Source organism: Mustelus asterias, chromosome 26 (genome assembly GCF_964213995.1).
Source record: "Mustelus asterias chromosome 26, sMusAst1.hap1.1, whole genome shotgun sequence".
In the NCBI taxonomy this organism is placed as follows: Eukaryota; Metazoa; Chordata; class Chondrichthyes; order Carcharhiniformes; family Triakidae; genus Mustelus; species Mustelus asterias.
The window spans coordinates 43,167,929-43,188,869 of NC_135826.1; the positions used below are offsets into that span (position 1 = coordinate 43,167,929).

The 20,941-nt window shown below is 46.9% G+C and overlaps 1 protein-coding gene across 5 annotated transcripts in view; it reads right to left on the reverse strand.

Annotated features, from left to right (window-relative positions):
• The window catches only part of mef2b (myocyte enhancer factor 2b), a 161,917-nt gene that overhangs the window by 74,473 nt on the left and 66,503 nt on the right, over positions 1-20,941 (reverse strand). For all 5 annotated transcript variants that reach the window (XM_078198625.1, XM_078198626.1, XM_078198629.1 and 2 more), the window contains one exon: positions 13,706-13,818. In XM_078198625.1, the coding sequence (XP_078054751.1) occupies positions 13,706-13,759 (54 nt within the window). In that variant the 5' untranslated portion in view covers positions 13,760-13,818. The remainder of the gene's footprint in view (positions 1-13,705; positions 13,819-20,941) is intronic.

Below are 20,941 nucleotides of genomic sequence, written 5' to 3' on the forward strand. Positions count from 1 at the left end.
GACACAGGGAGAATGTGCAATCTCCACACAGTCACCCAAGGCCAGAATTGAACTGGATCTCTGGCACCGTGAGGCAGCAGTGCTAACCACTGTGCCACTGTGATGTAGGTGGAGGTATAAAAAAATGATCAGGCCACTGGGGAGAGCTCCCTTGCTCTTCTTCGAAACAGTCCCGTGGTATGTTTTTTTACATCCGCTTGAGAGCCACGTGGGGCCTCAGTTTAGCATCTCATCCGAAAGACAGCACCTCTGGCAGTGCAACACTCCCCTGTTATAACAGTGGAGTGTCAGCCTGATAGGTAAAAAGATGAAAGGTTATCTAGGTAGGTGGAGGAAGGGGGAGGAGCAATAAGAAAGATGAGAAGTCGGAGGCGAAGTGAGGTTGGTGATGTTATCATCAAAGCAACATCACTCAGTTCCAATGGTGGAATTCACCCAAAATCACTCGATGGTTTTTCTTTCGGTTACACACAGTCCTATGGTCCCCCCCCACCCCCTGCTTGATGTAGGTAAATGCACAATCTTAACTGAACCATGTAAACTGAGAGCTACTTCCATTTCTGCGTTGCCTTAATGTGCGTCCAACAGGCCGATGTGATGTGTCTGGCATGTGGGTGAAGAAAGTTAACGTGTTTCTCGCTATTTGCATGCCAGTTAATGCGCTTCTCACTTTCTGCCGACATTGTCGGCTTGCAACACTGCGAGAAGAGGAGCCAAATGTCAGTGTGTCTGGGTCAGTACACAGCCCCTTCATCGGCAATTCCTCACCTCAACCTCTTGATGGTGACACACAGGATCTCTCACGGCCCCAAGCTAAAGCTTCAGAGGAATCCGGGGCGGGGGAGAGTTTGCCCTCAGACATGCAGGCTCATCAACATGTAGAAACCCTCCTTGAACGCAGGAACCAAACGCCCAGTTTTGGGCAATTAGCTCCCCTGTTTTGCAGATACCTCAGGAGGGTTAAAGGCCAAGTGAGTAAATCCTGACAAAAAATCTGGAGAGGAGCCCAAAGGTATCCAAGTGTAACCTTCCCAGCAACCGATCCAGTGCCAAATACAGCGCTCTGAAACCCATTGAACCCAGTCACAGAGGTGGCTGAATGGGCAGCTATGGGTCTCCGTGAATTTTTCTAGACTTGCGCTCTGGAGGACACAAAGTTGACCATCAAGGGACCACCTTCGCCCTGATGAAGGGGCTCACAGCTCACTGCCAAATTTGCTGATGATACAAAAATAGGCAGGAGAGGAAATAGTGAGGAGGAAACAAAAGGGGGAACCTTAGCAAAAAATGGCAGAGTGTTGGTGCCGGCGAAACAAACAATGCATTTCCCTCCAGATCGGAGTGGGGGAGGGGGGGGGTCCTTCAACACGCCACTAAAGTCCGGGCTGCACTGAGATCGGGGCACCATGTTCAGACCAAACAATGATCTCCTCCCTAACCCACCATGGAAGTCTCAGGGATACCACCCCCCCACAACCCCACCACACTCAGCCAGCCATCCCCCCGCCCCCGCTATCGGAGCCAGCTTTTCTCCCCCCCACTCCCAGCAGTCACAGTGAGCACCCCCCACTCTGGGGATCTGGGTGTCCTTGTACATGAATCACAAAAAGTCAGCGTGTAGGTACAGCAAGTGATTAGGAACATTGGCCTTTATTGCAAGGGGAATGGGATATAAAAGCAGGGAGGTCTTGCTACAGCTGTACAGGGCATTGGTGAGACCACACCTGAAGCACTGTGTACAGGTTTGGCTTCCTTACTTAAGGAAAAATATACTTGCAGTGGAAGTGGTTCAGAGAGAGTTCCCTCGGCTGGTGCCGAGGACTGCCTTATAAGGATAGTTTGTGCAGTTTGGGCTGAGATTCATTAGTGTTTAGAAGAGTGAGAGATGCCCCCATTGAAACGCAAGATCCGAAGGGGGCTTGACAGGGTAGATAGAAACCATAGAAACCCTACAGTGCAGAAAGAGGCCATTCGGCCCATCGAGTCTGCACCGACCACATTCCCACCCAGGCCCTACCCCCATATCTCTACAGATCTACCCACTAATCCCTCTAACCGACGCATCTCAGGACACGAAGGGCAATTTTTAGCATGGTCAATCAACCTAACCCGCACATCCTTGGACTGTGGGAGGAAACCGGAGCACCCGGAGGAAACCCACGCAGACACGAGGAGAATGTGCAACCTCCACACAGACAGTGACCCAAGCCGGGAATCGAACCCAGGTCCCTGGAGCTGTGAAGCAGCAGTGCGAACCACTGTGCTACCGTGCCGCCCTGCTGAGAGGATGTGTCCCCTCATGGTGGAGTCTAGAACCAGGGGCACAGTTTGACAATATATGAGGTCTCCCATTCAATATGCAGATGAAAAGGAATTTCTTCCAGAAATGATCATTATCACTAAAGAGGTAGTGTTGGGCAAGCTAATGGGGCTAACGGCAGACAAGTCTCCTGGCCCTGACGGTATGCATTCCAGGATACTAAAAGAGATGGCGGGGAAAATAGCAAATGCAAAAAGATCAGCCATGATCTTATTGAATGGCGGAGCAGGCTCAAAAGGCCAAATGACCCTCTCCTGTTCCTAGTTTTTATGTTCTTATGTTCTTTCAGAGGGTCATTAGTCTGAGGAGTTCCCTTCCCCAGAGAGCAGTGGAGGATGGGTCATTGAATATATTCAAGGTTGAGTTAGAAATTTTTTTGACTCCACAGGAGTTAAGGTTTATGAGGATAGGCTGGAAAGTGGTGATCAGACCACAATCGGATTAGCCATGATCTTATCGAATGGCGGAGTAGTAACGAGGTGTTGAATGGCCTACTCCTGCTCCTATTTCTTGTGATCTTATGTCTCACAAGACAGATGGCTGCCAGAGTTTGATGTAAAATGTCCTGAGGTGTTTGACAGGAGTACTAATCACTGATCAAGTTTCAGTGAGGAGGGGAAACTGTGGGGTAGTGGGAATGTCACGAGGTCAGGGATCCGGAGGTTGAGGCAATTGCTCTGGGGACTGGGGTTCAAATCCCAATATGGCAGCTGGCGCAATTTGATTCAATTAATAAATCTGGAACAAGAAGCCAGTTTCAGTAATGGCGGCTGTGAAAGTATCAAGGATTGCTGTAAAAACCCATCTGGTTCCCCATTACGGATGGAAATCTGCCATCTTACCCGCTTTGGCCTACATGTAACTACAGACCCACAGCAATGTGGCTGACTCTTAACTAGTCTAGCTAACCACACAGTTCAAGGGAATTAGAAGAGTCAGATCCCAGTAAGGGATGGGTAACAAATGCTGGCTTTGCCAGCAATGCCCACATCCTATGAAAGAATAAATAGTGCTTCTTTTGGGAAAATGCAGACATGGGGAAGTTGATGGTAACCTCGCTGTGATTCTCCACGCAGCCAGTAGGACATTTTTAACATATAACACATCTCAGAAACATCTCAAAGCTGAGGGTTGTTACGTGTAACAGCTGCCTTTGAACACAATGATATTTAACGTGTTCCACAACCTCGTATCAATTTGAGGTGAATGAGCAGTCCTTGCTGTTGGTGGGGAATGGATACTGGCCAGGCCATCTCCTTACTCTTCACCATTGGGATCTTAAACGTTCGCCCGTACGGGCCACCAGAACAGGCAAACCTTGGCTTGCCCTAAAGTTGGTGCTTCGGACAATGCAGCACACCCTAAGTGTCAGCATGGATTATACACTCAAGGCCACCAAAGCAGGACTTAAACTTACAGACCAAAACTTTCTGGCCGTTTCCACCGGCATGATCTTCCAGATGGAAATGACCAGAAAGTTATGTCCTGTTTTGGTGGCCTTGAGCACGAGAGGAGATGGAAAATCCCACCCACAATCTTCTGACTCAGAGATTAGAGTTTTTTTCATTCATTCATGAAATGTGGCCATCACTGTCTAGACGAGCATTTATTGCCCATCTCTAATTGCCCTTGAGAAGATGATGGTGAGTTGCCTTCTTGAATCGCTGCAGTCCATGTGGTGTAGGTACACCACAGTGCTGTAAGGGAGGTACTTCCAGGTTTTTGACGCATCGACAGTGAAGGAACAGCGCCATATTTCTAAGTTAGGGTGGTGAGTGGATTGGGGGGAACTTCCAAGCGGTGGTGTACCCCATGTGTCTGCTGCCCTAGATGGTGGCAATTGTGGGTTTGGAAGGCGCTCTCTAAGGAACCTTGGTGATTTCCTGTAGTGCATCTTGTAAATGGTGCACACGGCTGCTACTGAGTGTCAGTGGTGGAGGGAGTCAATGCTTGTGGATGGGGTGCCAATCCACAGAGTGATAGGCACTGAGCCACAAGTGAGAGTTCCTGCCAGTCTGAGGCCAACAGATATTCAGTGAAAGTGCACCATACAACTCAGACTGAATAGCACTCCGACACTCACTATCTGGCCTGCTGAATGAAGAACAAAGGATGTGTCCCAAGGTGAGTCACCTCCTTCAGGACGGGAGGGAATAAACTCAGAATTTCTCTCAAGTTCAAACAAGTTCCATTGCACAATCCCTATGGGGGAGGGAAAGTGATAGGACAACACCCAGAACTTCAAACATTTGAAGGGGAAAAAATTTGCAAAGTTACGGGTAAAAGAACATGGCGGTACAGTGGTTAGCACTGCTGCCTCACAGCGCCAAGAACCCGGGTTCGATTTCCGGCTTGGGTCACTGTCTGCGTGGAGCTTGCACATTCTCCTTGTGCCTGCGTGGGTTTCCTCTGGGTGCTCCGGTTTCCTCCCACAGTCTGAAAGACGCGCTGGTTAGGCACATTGGCCATGCTAAATCCTCCCTCAGTGTACCCGAACAGGCGCCGGAGTGTGGCGACTTAGGGGATTTTCGCAGTAACTTCATTGCAGTGTTAATGTTAAGTAACATACACTAATAAATAAATAAATTGGGCCGTTCTTTCATTGGGCCAGCACAGGAATGCTGAACTAAATGGCCACCTTCAGTGACGTATGATCCTACAACGTGTTCTCTGACTACTGCTTTGGAAATGTACAGGTGCAGACCGTGTCACATTGAAGGTGACTGAGTCTCCACGCTGACCCTCTCTCAGGATTTCACACTTAAAGTGAGGTGCTAAAGAGACATTAACGCAATGAGCTGGAATCGGGGCCCCTGCAGTGTGACTGTGCTTTTGCACGTAAAGGGCACAGATTGCACAGGTCCCACTCCTGAGCAGAGTCTGCATCAATTGGTGTGCTTCAGACAGCACCCCGGCAACCGTTTTCCTGTATGAGTCAGTGGCTCAAGAGAGGAGAGAAGAGCAACAAAAACCCTTGCAGTTTAAAATCAATGCCTGCTGCATAAATTAATTTGTGGAGAAATCTCTATAATCCCCTCCAGCCCTGCAAATCTGCGAGATAAGAGCAGTATTCCTCTAGTTCTGGTCTCCTGACCATCCCCAGTTTTAATCCCACCAACACGGACTGCCGTATCTTCAACTACTAGGGCCCTAAATTCTGGAATTCCCTCTCTAAAACTCTTTTTCCCTTTACCCTCTCTCCTCCTTTACGATGCACTGTAAAACCTACCTCTTTGACCAAGCTTTCAGTCACTTGACCTAATATCTATTTAATTGGCTCAATGACAAATTCTATCTGATTACATTGCTGTGAAGCGTCAGATGTCTTACTACATTCAACATATTACATAAATACAAACAGTCATCGTTGGTGCTTCCAACACTCCAGTACTGTCCAGGAGTCCGAGGGAATTAAAAGCTCATCTCCAGGACAAATCAACAGAAAAAATACAGAGATGGCATCGAAAATAGATTCTTCACAATTTTCTTTTTAACGCATTTTGTTTATCAGTTGTAAAAATAAATCAAAGAATCCCTACAGTGCAGAAGGAGGCCATTCAGCCCATTGAGTCTGCACCCAGCCCGATCCCCATAACCCCACATATTTACATACAAGTACATAAGTACATAAAAAATAGGAACAGGAGTAGGCCATCTAGCCCCTCGAGCCTGCCCCGCCATTCAATAAGATCATGGCTGATCTGATAGTGGTTTAGTTCCACTTACCCGCCCGCTCCCCATAACCCTTAATTCCGTTATTGATCAGAAATCTATCTACCTGTGTCTTAAACATATTTAACGAGGTAGTCTCCACTGCTTCAATGGCCAGAGAATTCCAGAGATTCACTACCCTCTGAGAGAAGAAGTTCCTCCTCAACTCTGTTCTAAACTGGCTCCCCCTTATTTTGAGGCTGTGCCCTCTAGTTCTTGTTTCCTTTCTAAGTGGAAAGAATCTCTCTGCCTCTACCCTGTCGAGCCCCTTCATTATCTTATATGTCTCTATAAGATCTCCCCTCAGCCTTCTAAACTCCAACGAGTACAGGCCCAATCTACTCAATCTCTCCTCATAAGCTAGCCCCCTCATCTCCGGTATCAACCTGGTGAACCTTCTCTGTACTCCCTCCAAGGCCAATATATTCTTTCGAAACAAGGGGACCAAAATTGCTCACACTACTCTAGTTGCAGCCTCACCAGTACCTTGTACAATTGCAGCAAGACCTCCTGCTTTTATACTCCATCCCCTTCGCGATAAAGGCCAACATTCCATTTGCCTTCTTGATCACCTGCTGCACCTGCAAACTGAGTTTTTGCGATTCATGCACAAGGACCCCCAGGTCCCTCTGCACAGTAGCATGTTGTAATTTTTCACCATTTAAATAATAGTCCATTTTACTATTATTCCTTCCAAAGTGGATAACTTCACACTTGTCAATGTTATTCTCCATCTGCCAGATCCTCGCCCACTCACTTAGCCTATCCAAATCTCTCTGCAGACTTTCCGCATCCTCCACGCAATTCGCTTTCCCACTCATCTTTGTGTCATCCGCAAACTTTGTTACCCTACACTCGGTCCCCTCCTCCAGATCGTCTATGTATATGGTAAACAGTTGAGGCCCCAGCACCGATCCCTGCGGCACGCCACTAGTCACCAACTGCCAACCAGAAAAGCACCCATTTATTCCTGTTAGATAGCCAATCCTCAATCCACGCTAACACTTTACCCCCAACTCCGTGTACCCTAATCTTCTGCAGCAACCTTTTGTGAGGCACCTTACCGAACGCCTTCTGGAAATCCAAAAACACCACATCCACTGGTTCCCCTCTGTCAACCGCACTCGTTGCATCTTCATAAAAATCCAGTAAATTCGTCAAACACGACTTTCCCTTCATGAATCCATGCTGCATCTGCTTGATCGAACCATTTTTTTCCAGGTGCTCTGCTATTTCTTCTTTAATGATGGATTCCAGCAATTTCCCAACTACGGACGTAGTTACCCCGCTAATCCCCTTAACCTACACATCTTGGGACACCAAGGGACAATTTAGCATGGCCAATCTATCCAACCTGCACATCTTTTGGACTGTGGGAGGAAACCGGAGCACCTGGAGGAAACCCATGTAATCATGGGGAGAACGTGCAAATTTCACTCCACACAGACAGTCACCCGAGATCGGAATTGAACCCAGGTCCCCGGCGCTTTGAGGCAGCAGTGCAAACCATTGATGGGGAGAAAAGGTTATTGGACAGGGCAGGACAGTTGGGCACACGAGGTATATTCAGTCCATGTCTGTGTGGGTTTCCTCCCACAGTCCGAAAGACATGCTGGTTAGGTGCATTGGCTGTGCTAAATTCTCTCTCAGTGTACCCAAACAGGCGCCAGTGTGGCGACTAGGGGATTTTCACAGTAACGTCACTGCAGTGTTAATACAAACTTACGTGTGACTAAAAAATAAACTTTAACTTGACTTATGCACATGTACATCCAGACCCCTCTGCTCCAGCACCCTTTTCAGAGTTGTAACTTTTAATTTATGTTGTTTATCCATGTTCTTTCTACCAAAATGAATCACTTCACAATTCTCTTTGTTGATCTTTATCTGCCACCTATCCGTCCATTCCACCAACTTGTCCTTTGAAGTCCTACACTATCCTCCTCACAGTTCACAATGCTTTCAAGTTTTGTGTCTTCCACAAACTTTGACCTTTACACCAAGGTCTAGGGAACTAATATATATCAAGCTACACAAGTATCCCAACACTGACTCCTGGGAAACTCCAGTACAAACATCCATTGACCATGACTCTCAGCCAATTCCATATCCATGTTGCTGCCATCCCTTTTATCCCATGAGCTATAACTTTGCTGAAAGGTCTCTTGTGCGGCACTGTATCAAACACCTTCTGGAAGTCCATGTACACCACATCAACAGCATTACCCTCATCAACCCTCTCAGTTATCTCTTCAAACGAACGCCACCAAATGTTCCCTTAAGAAGATTTTCCCTTCTGACCCAAGAGAGCGTGGCCAGGGCTTGAAAATTGCAGCTATGAGGAGAAATCGGATAGGCTGAGGTCGTTTTCCTTCGACAGAGGAGGCTGAGGAGTGACCTAATTGAGGTGTACAAAATTATGAGGGGCCTAAACAGGGTAGACAGGAAAGACTCGTTTCCCTTAGCTGAGGGATCAATTACCCAAAGGCGTAGATTTCAGGTGATTGGTAGAAGGACTAGAGGAGACACGAGGAAAAACTAGTTCACCCAGAGGGTGGTGGGCATCTGGAATTTGCTGTCTAAGTTGGTGGTTGTGGCTGAAACACTCAACTCATTTAAAAGGTACCTGCATCTTTATCTGAAGTGCTGCATGTTTATGGACCAGGTGCTGGAATGAGGGATTAAAATGAGCGGCTAGCAGGATAAATATGTGCGGCTATGGGGATAGGGCCCGATTTTAGATTGGGTGGGATTGTTGTCGGTGCAGGTTCGATGGACTGAATGGTCTCCTTCTGCACCGTAGTGATTCTGTGATTCTTTTTTATGGCTGGTGCAGACACGATGGGCTGAATGGCCTTTTTCTGCACCATAACTTTTCCACGGTGCTGTGGTTCTAATGCTACCAAAGCTGGAACTGTTGACATTTTTTTACTCAACCCCGTGCCACCAATTCACAGGGCAGCACGGTGGCACAGTGGTTACTGCTGCTGCCTCACAGTGCAAGGGACCCGGGTTTGATTTCCGGCTTGGGTCACTGTCTGCATGGGTTTCCTCCGGGTGCTCCGCTTTCCTCCCACAGTCCGAAAGACATGCTGGTTAGATGCATTGGCCATGCTAAATTCTCCCTCAGTGTACCCGAACAGACGCTGGAGTGTGGCGACTAGGGGACTTGATTTTGATTTGATTTATCATTGTTACATGTATTAGGATACAGTGAAAAGTATTGTTTCTTGCGCGCTATATGGAAAAAGCATACCGTTCATAGAGAAGGAAAGGAGAAAGTGCAGAAAGTAGCGTTACAGTCAGAGCTAGGGTGTAGAGAAAGATCAACTTAGTGTGAGGTAGGTCCATTCAAAAGTCTGACGGAGCAGGGAAGAAACTGTTCGCGAGTCGGTTGGTACTTGTCCTCAGACTTTTGTACATCTTTCCCGACAGAAGAATCTGGAAGAGAGTATGGGGGGGTGGGGGAAGGGGGGTGGGGGGGGGGGGGGCGGTGTGGGGTCCTTAATTATGTTGGCTGCTTTGCTGAGGCAGCGGGACGTGTAGACAGAGTCAATGGATGGGAGGCTGGTTTGCGCGATGGATTGGGCTACATTCATGATCTTTTGTAGTTTCTTGCGGATTTTCACAGTTGCTTCATTGCAGTGTTAATGTAAGCCTACTTGGGGCGCTAATAAATAAATAAACTCTAATTCAAAGCGGCGGCTCACCATCACATTCTCAGGGTAATTAGGGAGGGGTAATTAGCCAGTCTTTCCCAATAATGCTCACAACTCAGGAACAAATAAAAAGATATATTTTGATTTGTATCGTCAGTGAGAGAGAACTCACTGATTGAGTTCATAAATAAGAACATTTGTTTAATATTAAACTAACAGGGACCGAAACTGATACTTTGATGAGAATACCACAAGCCAAAGATAGCTAAGAGAGACGAAAACTTTGTTGAGAGTGAGTGAATACGCGTGCTTGGGAATTCACCTTTTGAGAAGCTCCGATAGCTTCACAGCATTGACTGAATGGACACTGACTCGTCAGTCTTGTGACCTGCTGACTCACAACCAGAGATTAGGCAAATCTGATGCAAATCTGGATGTCGTTTCTTCATAAGTGGATTTGAAAACAGTAGCTGGCCCCCGCGGGAGCTTAGCCTGGGCCAAAAGGGCATTCAGAGAAATAGAGATGGAGCTCGCATTTACATAGCACCTTCCACAACGCCCCCCCCCCCCTCCCCCTCCCCCCCCTCCCAGAACATCTCAAAGCCCTTTACAGCCAATGGACTACTTATTAAAAGGGGAGGCGATGGGCTAGTGGTATTATCGCTAGACTATTAATCCAGAAACTCAGCTAATGTTCTGGGGACCCGGGTTCGAATCCCGCCACGGCAGATGGTGGAAATTTGAATTCAATAAAAAATATCTGGAATTAAGAATCTACTGATGACCATGAAACCATTGTCGATTGTCGGAAAAACCCATCTGGTTCACTAACGTCCTTTAGGGAAGGAAATCTGCCATCCTTACCTGGTCTGGCCTACATGTGACTCCAGAGCCACAGCAATATGGTTGACTCTCAACTGCCCTCCAAGGGCAACTAAGGATGGGCAATAAATGCTGGCCAGCCCGAGACACCCGTGTCCCACAAACGAATAAAAAAAATCTAGTCACTGCTGCAATGAAGGAAATATAATGCCCAATTTGTGCTCAGCAAGCTCCCAGAAACAGCAATATGATAAAAAAAAACAGAAATTCTCAGTGACATTGAAGGATGAAAGTGACCAGGAGGACTCTTTTTTTTATATATAGAATCCGTACAGTACAGAAGAGGCCATTCGGCCCATCGAATCTGCACTGACTTTCTGAAAGAGCATCTTACCCAGGCCCTCCCCTATCCCCGTAACCCCGCGCATTTACCCTGCTAATCCACTTAACCTACACATCCTGTGGGCATTAAAGGGGCAATTGTAGCACGGCCAACCTACCCAACTCCCCTGCTCCTCTTCACATTAGTGTCATAGGAGTTTTCCTCTCCAGCCGAAGGGGGGGCGGGTGCAGTTATCATCTCATCCAAGATGCAGCCATTGTTGTAACGCAGCCAATCAGTGCACAGCAAGCTGCCACAACAGCAATGTGACAGGCAGCTGGGTGTCAGCCGAGACTATTCGATCATGAAAGGCAGACTACAACATCCTCACCTGTTAGCAAGAGCAGTTGGGGATCGGGGGCTGGGCTGCAGGCTGTGTCTGACTCCATTCCTGACATCGTGTCCTTGCTGACCCAAGCGAAGGGAAGGGAGAAACCCTGACACCATTCTACACCCCATGTGACTCAGCGTCACAATGAGTAGTGCATTCATCAGCGGAACTATGGAAGGAGCTGGTAAATTGGTAACTTTTATTCTTAAATTAACCTGGATCATTAATATAAGATAGTCACTAATGAACACAATCGGGAATTCAGGAGAAAAGTTACTCAGAGTGTGCTGAGAATTTGGAACTCGTTACCATGGGAATCAGTTGAGGCAAATAGTATTAAAGGAGAAGCTAGATTAATGCATGTAGGAGACAGGAATAGAAGGATATGCAGACAGGGAGAGATGAATGAGGGTGGGAGGAACCTTGTGTGGAGTTGAAACCACAGGGGGTCTTGACAAATACATGAATAGGATGGGAATAGAGGGATATGGTCCGTGGAAGGGTAGGGGGTTTTAGTTAAGTCGGGCAGCATGGTCGGTGCAGGCTTGGAGGGCCGAAAGGCCTGTTCCTGTGCTGTAATTTTCTTGGTTCACAGCATGGGCTGGTTGGGCCGAATGGTCAGTTTCCGTCCTGTAAGATTCTATGCAAGTTATTCAGAGAGTTTCTCCCGTCACTTTAACATTCCCAGACTGCCAAAAAGGTGGAATTTCAACTAGGATCGTGGAACAATCTATTCCAGGAAGCTCTGGGGATTTAACCTGACTGAAAACTCCCTAATATGGTGATGGTCTCCTGTTATCAACGACCCAGGGCGTGACCCCTCTCTTCACAGAAATAGAAAGCTTCCTTTCCTGCTATGCTTACTGAAGTGAAGATTCCTGTTTCACTTTTAGATTTATGCCAGCAACTTGAGAATTCTTCCTCCGACCCTCACATGAGCGAATGGCTGACTTTTCCCTGGGGGAATCTTGGTACTAGTCCAAGAAAACGCCCCCAACTGAAAATTCTTCCCACAGTCAAGTGTAAAGGAAATTCCCTTCCCTTTCGATCCGGGGCTCTTTTCCCAGATACTTCATGTTACCTCACTTCACCAACCGGCAGCCAATACCAGTCTGCTCTTGCGTGCCCAGGTGACCACTGGCAGGAAAATATTGGCAGAAGGTCAACAATGGTAAAGGGCACAAAGGAAAGGGCACACTGCTTGTAAAAGATTGATGGGAGTGGGTGTGATTTTAAAAACGTCTCTTGGCAACACGTTGGAAGAGGCGGCACGGTGGCACAGTGGTTAGCACTGCTGCCTCACAGCGTCCGGAACCCCGGTTCAATTCCGGCCTTGGCTGACTGTCTGTGTGGAGTCTGCACGTTCTCCCCATGTCCGCGTGGGTTTACTCCGGGTGCTCTGGTTTCCTCCCACATTCCAAAGATGTGCAGTTTAGGTGGATTAGCCATGCTAAATGTGTGGAGTTACGGGGATGGGGGTGTTGGCGTGGGCTTGGATAAGATGCTCTGTCGGAGAGTCAGTGCAAACATGATGTGGCTAATGGCCTCCTTCCTTGCTGTAAGGATCCAATATGTCAGTTGGTAAACTCAGTGCCCGCTGAGTTATAGAACTTTCCAGGTTCAATGCTCAGTCTACAGAATCACAGAATTGTTACGGTGCAGAAGGAGGCCATTTGGCCCATCGAGTCTGCATCGGCTCTCCAAACGAGCGTCATGACTCAGTGCCATTTCCCTGCATTTTCCCCGTACCCCTGCACATTGTTTCTGTCCAAATAATCACCCAATGCCCTCTTGAATGTTTAGATTGAACCTGCCTCCACCACACTCCCAGGCAGAACATTCCAGACCCCAACCACTCAGTGTGTGAAAAAGTGTTTCCTCACATCACGTTTGCGTTTTTTGCAGATCGCCTTAAATCTGTGCCCTCCCTGCCTACCCTGTCCAGCCCCCTCATGATTTTGAACATCTCTATCAAATCTTCTCTTAGCCTTCTCTGCTCCAAGGAGGACAGTTCAAACCTCTCCAATCTATCTTCAGAACTGAAGCTTCTCAACCCTGGAACCATTCTTGTAAACCTCTTTTATTCTCTCCAATGCGTTCACATCCTTCCTACATGTGGCACCCAGAACTGTGCATAATACAAAGTTGAGTGTCATGAAATGTGTCACCATTGGCTTAGGATGCCTTGGAATGGAAAGGGGGGTATTAGTCAGGTCCCCATTCTTAATCACCGAGTAGCTAAAGTCTCTAAGGAAGTGGACTTGGTTATGATTCCCACCACTGCTGAACAGCTTGCTGATGCTCACCAGCTGGGAGTCACATAAAATATTGGGAACAACTCGACAACAGAAAGTTTAATAAAATTAGCCAGGAAGTCAGTTGTGGACAAGGATCAGCTGTGTAATGGAGATGAGGTTGCACCGTTTCCTGTCTCCCATCCCCCTCCCCCGCCCCACTGTTCCCCCATGGGAATTCCATACCTGTCGATTCCGCTGGTCAACAATCCGGGAGATCTGTATCTTCTTTCTCCCCATGTTTCACTTTCTGTTTGTCGTTTCAAATCCAATTACAGAACTGTTTTTGTTGTCATCACCTGGGGAAATATATGCGTATCAATGAATAACTGCATCTGTATAATATGGTAAAACATTTTACATCTGCACGTAATTCCGTCGACAAAACCAGCAGCGTCACAATTACAAATTCCTATTCATAATGGAAATTGTATATGTAAACATGTCACGCTGTAATGACATCATCCTGCCAGTGGTGGCACTGAGCTCTCTCAGTTTTACATCTCCCAACCTCTTGTTCTGCAGGGAAACCTCCTCAGCTGCAGATAGTGACAGCACCCTCCCAACAGTTACGCCTCCCAGCAGTTACACCGTAATCAGAGCAGAGCAATCCTGGAACAGACTGGGATCGATCCCACATGGCCTCCATTGTGTTTTGTAACTATCCCCCACTCACTGCATTCTGAAGGAACCATCCTGCTTCAGTCACGAGTTAAAGTTTATTTATCAGTCACAGGTAAGGCTTGCATTAACACTGCAATGAAGCAACTGTGAAATTCCCCTAGTCGTCACACTCCGGTGTCTGTTTGGGTCAATACACCTAACCATACACCTAATCAGCACGTCTTGGCAACTGGGAGGAAACCGGGGCAGCCGGAGGAAACCCAAGCAGACATGGGGAGAACGTGCAAACTCCACATAGAAAGTGACCCAAGCCGGGAATCGAACCCGGGTCCCTGGCGCTGTGAGGCAGCAGCGCTAACCACTGTGCCGTCAGTTCTGTTTCTGTAGTTCATAGAGATTCTGTTTCCAGTGATCTCTATAAATTGCTGTTTAAATAAAGTCTGTTTCCTCCACAGTCTGTTTACTGCAAGATGTCGATTGTCGCGAGCCCTGCTGTAAGATCCACCCTACCCCAACTCATTGGCAGACACAGCTGAGAACTCTGCTGCAATCAATTCTATTTTGCCATCTCCCAAATCGCTGTACATTTTTCTACTTAAATATTAATAAGAGTATAAATTTCAAAGTATTATATAGAAGGGAGGAGCGAATGGATGCCTTTTAAATGGGGAATGATTTATTGCGTGACTCTTATTAACATGAGCCATGTCATAAAAGCTGAAAGAATAATCACGAGTAATTTGGAAAATGGAGACGTGGAGTTCAAATTCACAATAATATCACTGATTGGCAGCAAATTTAACCAATCATTTTATTGCTGGTTCTTAGCTGTTTGATGGCCCTGGGTGATGATGCTGAGAGATTATATATTCAAACCAGTAATCTGAGGTGTTCTAAAAACCAGCACAGTCATTCTAGGCTTTTAAATAAAATAACTTATGGTCGCTGTGCCACGTAGGCCTGAGTTTATTTACAGGGCCCAGCTGGTGTCACACAAGCTTTGCACTGTGATCAAAATCATCAGGTTTTAACCCTCACGAGTTTTCTCTCTCCTCCTCTCCCGAAGGCACCGACTCCACGGACACTGGCTACTTTCCATCGTACCATTGGCTGATAATCAGCATCAAATCTGGTGCTTGCCCACACTTGCCAGGAGAATTTACTCGACAGCAATCCAGGGGCCGAGGACCCTCTGGCTGATATCCCGCCCCCAGCAAAGAGGCACTGAAACCTTGAAAAGGGGTTGGTGCAAATGTGAGGCTGGAGGGAATCGAGGGATGTTGGGGAGTTGGCGAGAACTGACTAAGAAGATGGAACATAAACACTGGCACACAACAGTTGTGTTGAGAGGCCGGTCTCTGTACTTTAAGTTCTCTGTGGTGCACAAGCTGCCCAGAAGTTGGCACCCAATAAAGTAAAGGTTGAGTGAGAGACTCTAGAATCACAGAATAGCACAGCACGGTGGGAGACGGCCCCTCGGCCCATCGAGTCTGCGCTGGTTCTTTTCAAGAGCAATGCAGTTAGTCCCAATCCTCCACATTTCCCTCATTGCCTGCAATTGTTTCTCCCTCAAATGTTTATCCAATTCCCTCTGGCAGGCCGCTATTGAATCTGTCGACACCATTCAATCAGGCACTGCATTCCAAACCCTAACTACGCCTGACAGAGAAAGATTTTTTTTTCATGTCGTCCTTGGTTCTTTATCCAAAGATTTACTAGGAAGCTACCGGGACTTGATGGTTTGAGTTATAAGGAGAGACTGGATAGACTGGGACATTTTTCCCTGGAGTGCAGGAGGCTGAGGGGTGATGTTATAGAGGTCTATAAAATAATGAGGGGCACAGATCAGTTAGATAGTCAATATCTTTTCCCAAAGGTAGGGGAGTCTAAAACTAGAGGGCGTAGATTTAAGGTGAGAGGGGAGAGATACAAAAGGGTCCAGACGGGCTATTTTTTCACACAGAGGGTGGCGAGTGTCTGGAACAAGCTGCCAGAGGCAGTAGTAGAGGCGGGTACAATTTTGTCTTTTAAAAAGCACTTAGACAGTTACATTAGTAAGATGGGTTTGGAGGGATATGGGACAAACACGGGCAATTGGGACTAGCTTAGTGATAAAAACTGGGTGGCATGTACAAGTTGAGCTGAAGGGCCTGTTTCCATGCTGTAAACCTCTATGACTCTATAATCACCTTAAGTCTGAGCCCTCTGGTTATCCAGCCTTCAGCTAGTTTCTCTTTATTTACTAACCATTGATCATTTTAAACATCTCATCAAGTTTCCTCTCAACATTCCCTGCTCCAAGTAGAATCATTCCAGCTTCTCCAGTCTCTCCAAATAACTGAAGTCCGCTATGTATTTGTGTATTTACGTGTGTGCGTGCGCGTTTGGGTGGAGTATGGGTGTACCAGTTTGTCAATACGTCTATATAAAGTTTATTTATTAGTGTCACAAGTAGACTTAGATTAACACTGCAATGAAGTTACTGTGAAAATCCCCTAGTCGCCACACTCCACTGCCTGTTCGGGTACATCGAGGGAGAATTTAGCATGGCCAATGCACTGAACCAGTACGTCTTTTGGACTGTGGGAGGAAACCGGAGCACCCGGAGGAAACCCACGCAGACACGGGGAGAACGTGCAGACTCCGCACAGACAGTCAATCAAGCCAGGAATTGAACCGAGGTCCCTGGCACCGTGAGGCTGCAATGCTAACCACCGTGCAGCCCTATATGTGTAAAAACAAATCCAGTGACAATTAAGTCACTGCACTGGTTGCCAACATTTACTGTCTAACAGGGCAGATTGTCCATATGGATAAGTCGGAGATTTCACAAACAGCCCTGAATTCCATACTGCTGCGTTGTCAGGGCCTCTCCGTTTTCCTCGCACCATTCTGGAGATATGATGTGGAGATGCCAGCGTTGGACTCGGGTGGGACGGTAAGAAGTCTCACAACAGCAGGTTAAAGTCCGACAGGTTTATTTAGTAGCACGAGCTTTCGGAACACCGCTCCTTCACCTGATGAAAGGGCAGCGCTCCGAAAGCTAGTGCTACCAAATAAACCTGTTGGACTTTAACCTGGTGTTGTGAGACTTTTTACCATTCTGGAGATAACTTAGAGGTAATTATAGAGTGCAGGTGAGGAACGATTAATCAACAAGGCTCAGTTTCTCCATGGCAATAGAAAAAATAAAATCTGGGAATAAAAACAGAACAATGGCACAGTGGTTAGCACTGCTACCTAGCAGTACCAGGGTCCCAGGTTCGATTCTGGCCTCGAGTGAATTTGCACGTTCTCCTTGTGTTTACGTGGGTTTCCTCCGGGTGCTTCGGCTTCCCCTCACATCCAAAGATGTGCAGTTTAGTGGATTGGTCATGGTAAAATGCCCCTCAGTGTCCAAAGATGTGTAGGTTTAGGGGAATTAGCAGGGTAAATACCTAGGGTTACAGGATGCTCTGTTAGAGAGTCGGTGCAGACTCATTGGACCGGATGGCCTCCTTCTGCATTGTAGAAGTTCTATGATTCTCGGACAGAGGAGAGTTAGTTGATGAAGAACTTTTCTTAAAACTTCAAACAGACCCGGCAATACCGTCTGGGATATCTCACCCTGCCTCATACATCACTGGCAGCCGTGCCTTCATCGGCCTGCACCCTGAGCTCTGGACTTTTCACCCTAAACCCTTACCCACTTTCCTTAAAATGCTCATTAAAACTTACCTCTCTGACCAAGCTTTTAGTCCTCTGCCCCAGTACCTCGTACGCGGCTCACTGTCAAATATTTGGCTGCCATTCCTGTGAAGCACTATGGGACGTTTCAGCTCATTAAGGCGCTATATAAATGCAAGCTGGCACCGTGTGTTGGTGAACAGATGAAGTAAAGGAAAGAAACCCCCAGTCGTGCAGCTTTATGCGTGCCCAGGGGGTTGCTGCAGTTTCAATCTCTCTCCAGTATGGGAAACTGTGGGGAACCAGGTTGTTTGTTTGACCAATGCTGAAATATTTGTGTGAACTGCAGCTCCTTCAGGAACTCTCCAGGCTCAGTTGCGTCAGAGAGGGAGAGAGTTGGGGGGGGGGGGGGGGGGGGAGGTGGTGGTGGTGGGGGAGAAGGCAGATGCAGAGAAACTGTCCCCATGGTCCCTTGACGTCACTCGGGTATTGGGTCGTGAATTGGATTACTGTAGGTCACTTACAGCTGGTCTGAGCCAGCTCGAGACATGTACAGCAATTTGTTCCAGTTACTGTCAGGGAAAAAAAAACTTGGCTGCAAGTTCCAAATTAGCAACAGAACACAGAAAATCAAAACTGATCCTCTGGTACAATATTCATCACACTGCATCTCAAACTCTCAACTCCCTACCTAACACCATGGGAGTCCCTTCACTGCACAGTTTGCAATGATCCAAGTACAAAAGGCAACAAGGGACAGGCAATAAATTGGATAAATAGAATCCTACAGTGCAGAAGGAGGCCATTTGGCCCATCGAGCTTGCACCGACAACAATCCCACCCGATTCCCGTAACCCCACATATTTACACTGCTAAACCCCCCGAAACTAGGGACAATTTAGCATGGCTAATCAACCTAACCTGCACATCTTTGGATTGTGGGAGGAAACCGGAGCACCCGGAGGAAACCCACGCAGACACGGAGAGAATGTGCAACCTCCGCACAGACACAGTGACCGGAGCCAGGAATCGAACCCAGGTCCCTGGCGCTGTGAGGCAACAGTGCTAACCACTATGCCACTGTGCCGCCCCATCTTTGAAAAGGGAACATTTACAGGGCTATGGGAAGAGAGCAAGGGAGTGTGACTTACTGAGTAGCTCTTCCAAAGAACCAGCACAGGTATGATGGGAAGAAAGGGCTTCTTTCGTGCCATGATGTTCTCTCCATCTAAATGTAGCTCAAGTCACCTGGTGCTTTCCAATTTGTTTCCTGCTCTCTACATCATTCATTCTTTGAAATGTCATGCAGAGAAAAAGGAAGCCAGGCCCAGAATGGACAACATCATCTTCATATCAGCAACAATGGAAATTCCAAACACTAATGCAGCACCGAGGGTGGCTGGTGGTTGGTTTGGGATGGGGGGGCGGGTTGAAGCTGATGCTTAGCTAATGTGTGGTTTAAGAAACCAAGAAGCTCACCATACAATGAGAAGGGAGTTATCAATTCATAACAACAACAACTTGGTATTCATACAGCGCCTTTAACCTAGCAAAACAACCCACAATGCCTCGTAGGTTTAAGGTGAGAAGGGAGAGATACAAAAGTGTCCAGAGGGGCAATTTTTTCACACAGAGGGTGGTGAGTGTCTGGAACGAGCTGCCGGAGGTAGTAGTAGAGGTGGGTACAATTTTGTCTTTTAAAAAGCATCGAGACAGTTACATGGGTAAGATGGGCACAGAGGGATATGGGCCAAATGCGGGCAATTGGGACTAGCTTAAAGAAAAAGAGGTGGCATGATCAAGTTGGGCCGAAGGGTCTATTTCCATGCTGCAAACCTTTTTTTAAAAAAAAAGCAATTCTAATTTCTAACTTATCACTATTTCAGTTCCAAATCACCAACATTCTACTTAGACTAAAAACCCATTGTAAATATAGTTAGCAATCACAAATATACTTGCTATATTGAGTGCAGGCAGCCTTGGAGTGTTCAGAAAGACATAGAGCTTTCAGAAGCCTGCAATACTCTTCTAATTTCAACCAGAACAGCCAAGTTCCAACTCTTTTCTGTAGAAATCTATTTCTTTTCCTGCACTCCCTCCAGGACTGCACATAAACCACAATATCACATGGCCCTGTCAGTCACTCCAATCTGAACTCCCAAGGGAACTTAAGGGAACAAAAGTCCATTAACTTTACTTTTAACATAACCACTTGCAAGGTAGAAATGAGTAATTATTCTGCATTCCGAGCATCTGCATTCCTGTCAGACATACCGCCTACCTGTAGAAAAAAGCTGAAAACATTCTCCTGAAACATAAAAAACCCACGCAGACACAGGGAGAACATGCAAACTCCACACAGACAGTCACCCAAAGCCAGAATCGAACCCAGGCCTCTGGCGCTGTGAGGCAGCAGTGCTAACCACTGTGCCACCCACAGCTTTAATCATTGTAATCAGAAGGATGTGTCTGATAAAGAGAGGAAGATTAAAGATGGTGTTGGAAAATGCATAATTATAATAGGCACATTTTTTATATTTTATGTCGTTCTTTTTTGAACAAAGAGTTTTTGATCTCAGTAAAATAATGTATTTTATAATTCATTACGATGGCACCTTCCCCCCTCAAGCCCTTTCCTCCGGGTGGCAGCTGTGGCTCTGTAGTTAACAGAATCTTCAGAGACAAGACTGAGTTCATGTTGCACTTCTGGACATGAGCACAAAAATCAGGGCTGACCCTCCAGTGCTATACTGAGGACGTGCTGCACCGTCAGGGATGCTGTTTTTTGGATGACACATTTAACCGAGGCCCCCGTTTGCTCTCTTGCTTCGACATTAACAATGGTGTTCTTCCAAAGAAGACCAGGGGAGTTCTCACCACTTTCCCAACAAATATTTACCCCTCAACCAGCGTTACAAAAAGAGATGATCTGGTCATTGTCACACTGCTGTTTGTGGGGGCTTGCTGTGTGCAAGCTGGTTGCTACATTTCCTACAACAGTAACTACATTTCCATTGGCTGTGAAACACTTTTGTGTGTTCCTGGGTAGTGAAAAGCACAATAGTATCATAATAACAAAGGATAAACACCTGATTAAAGTCAGTCATTGGTTGAATTACTGATGGGTGACAC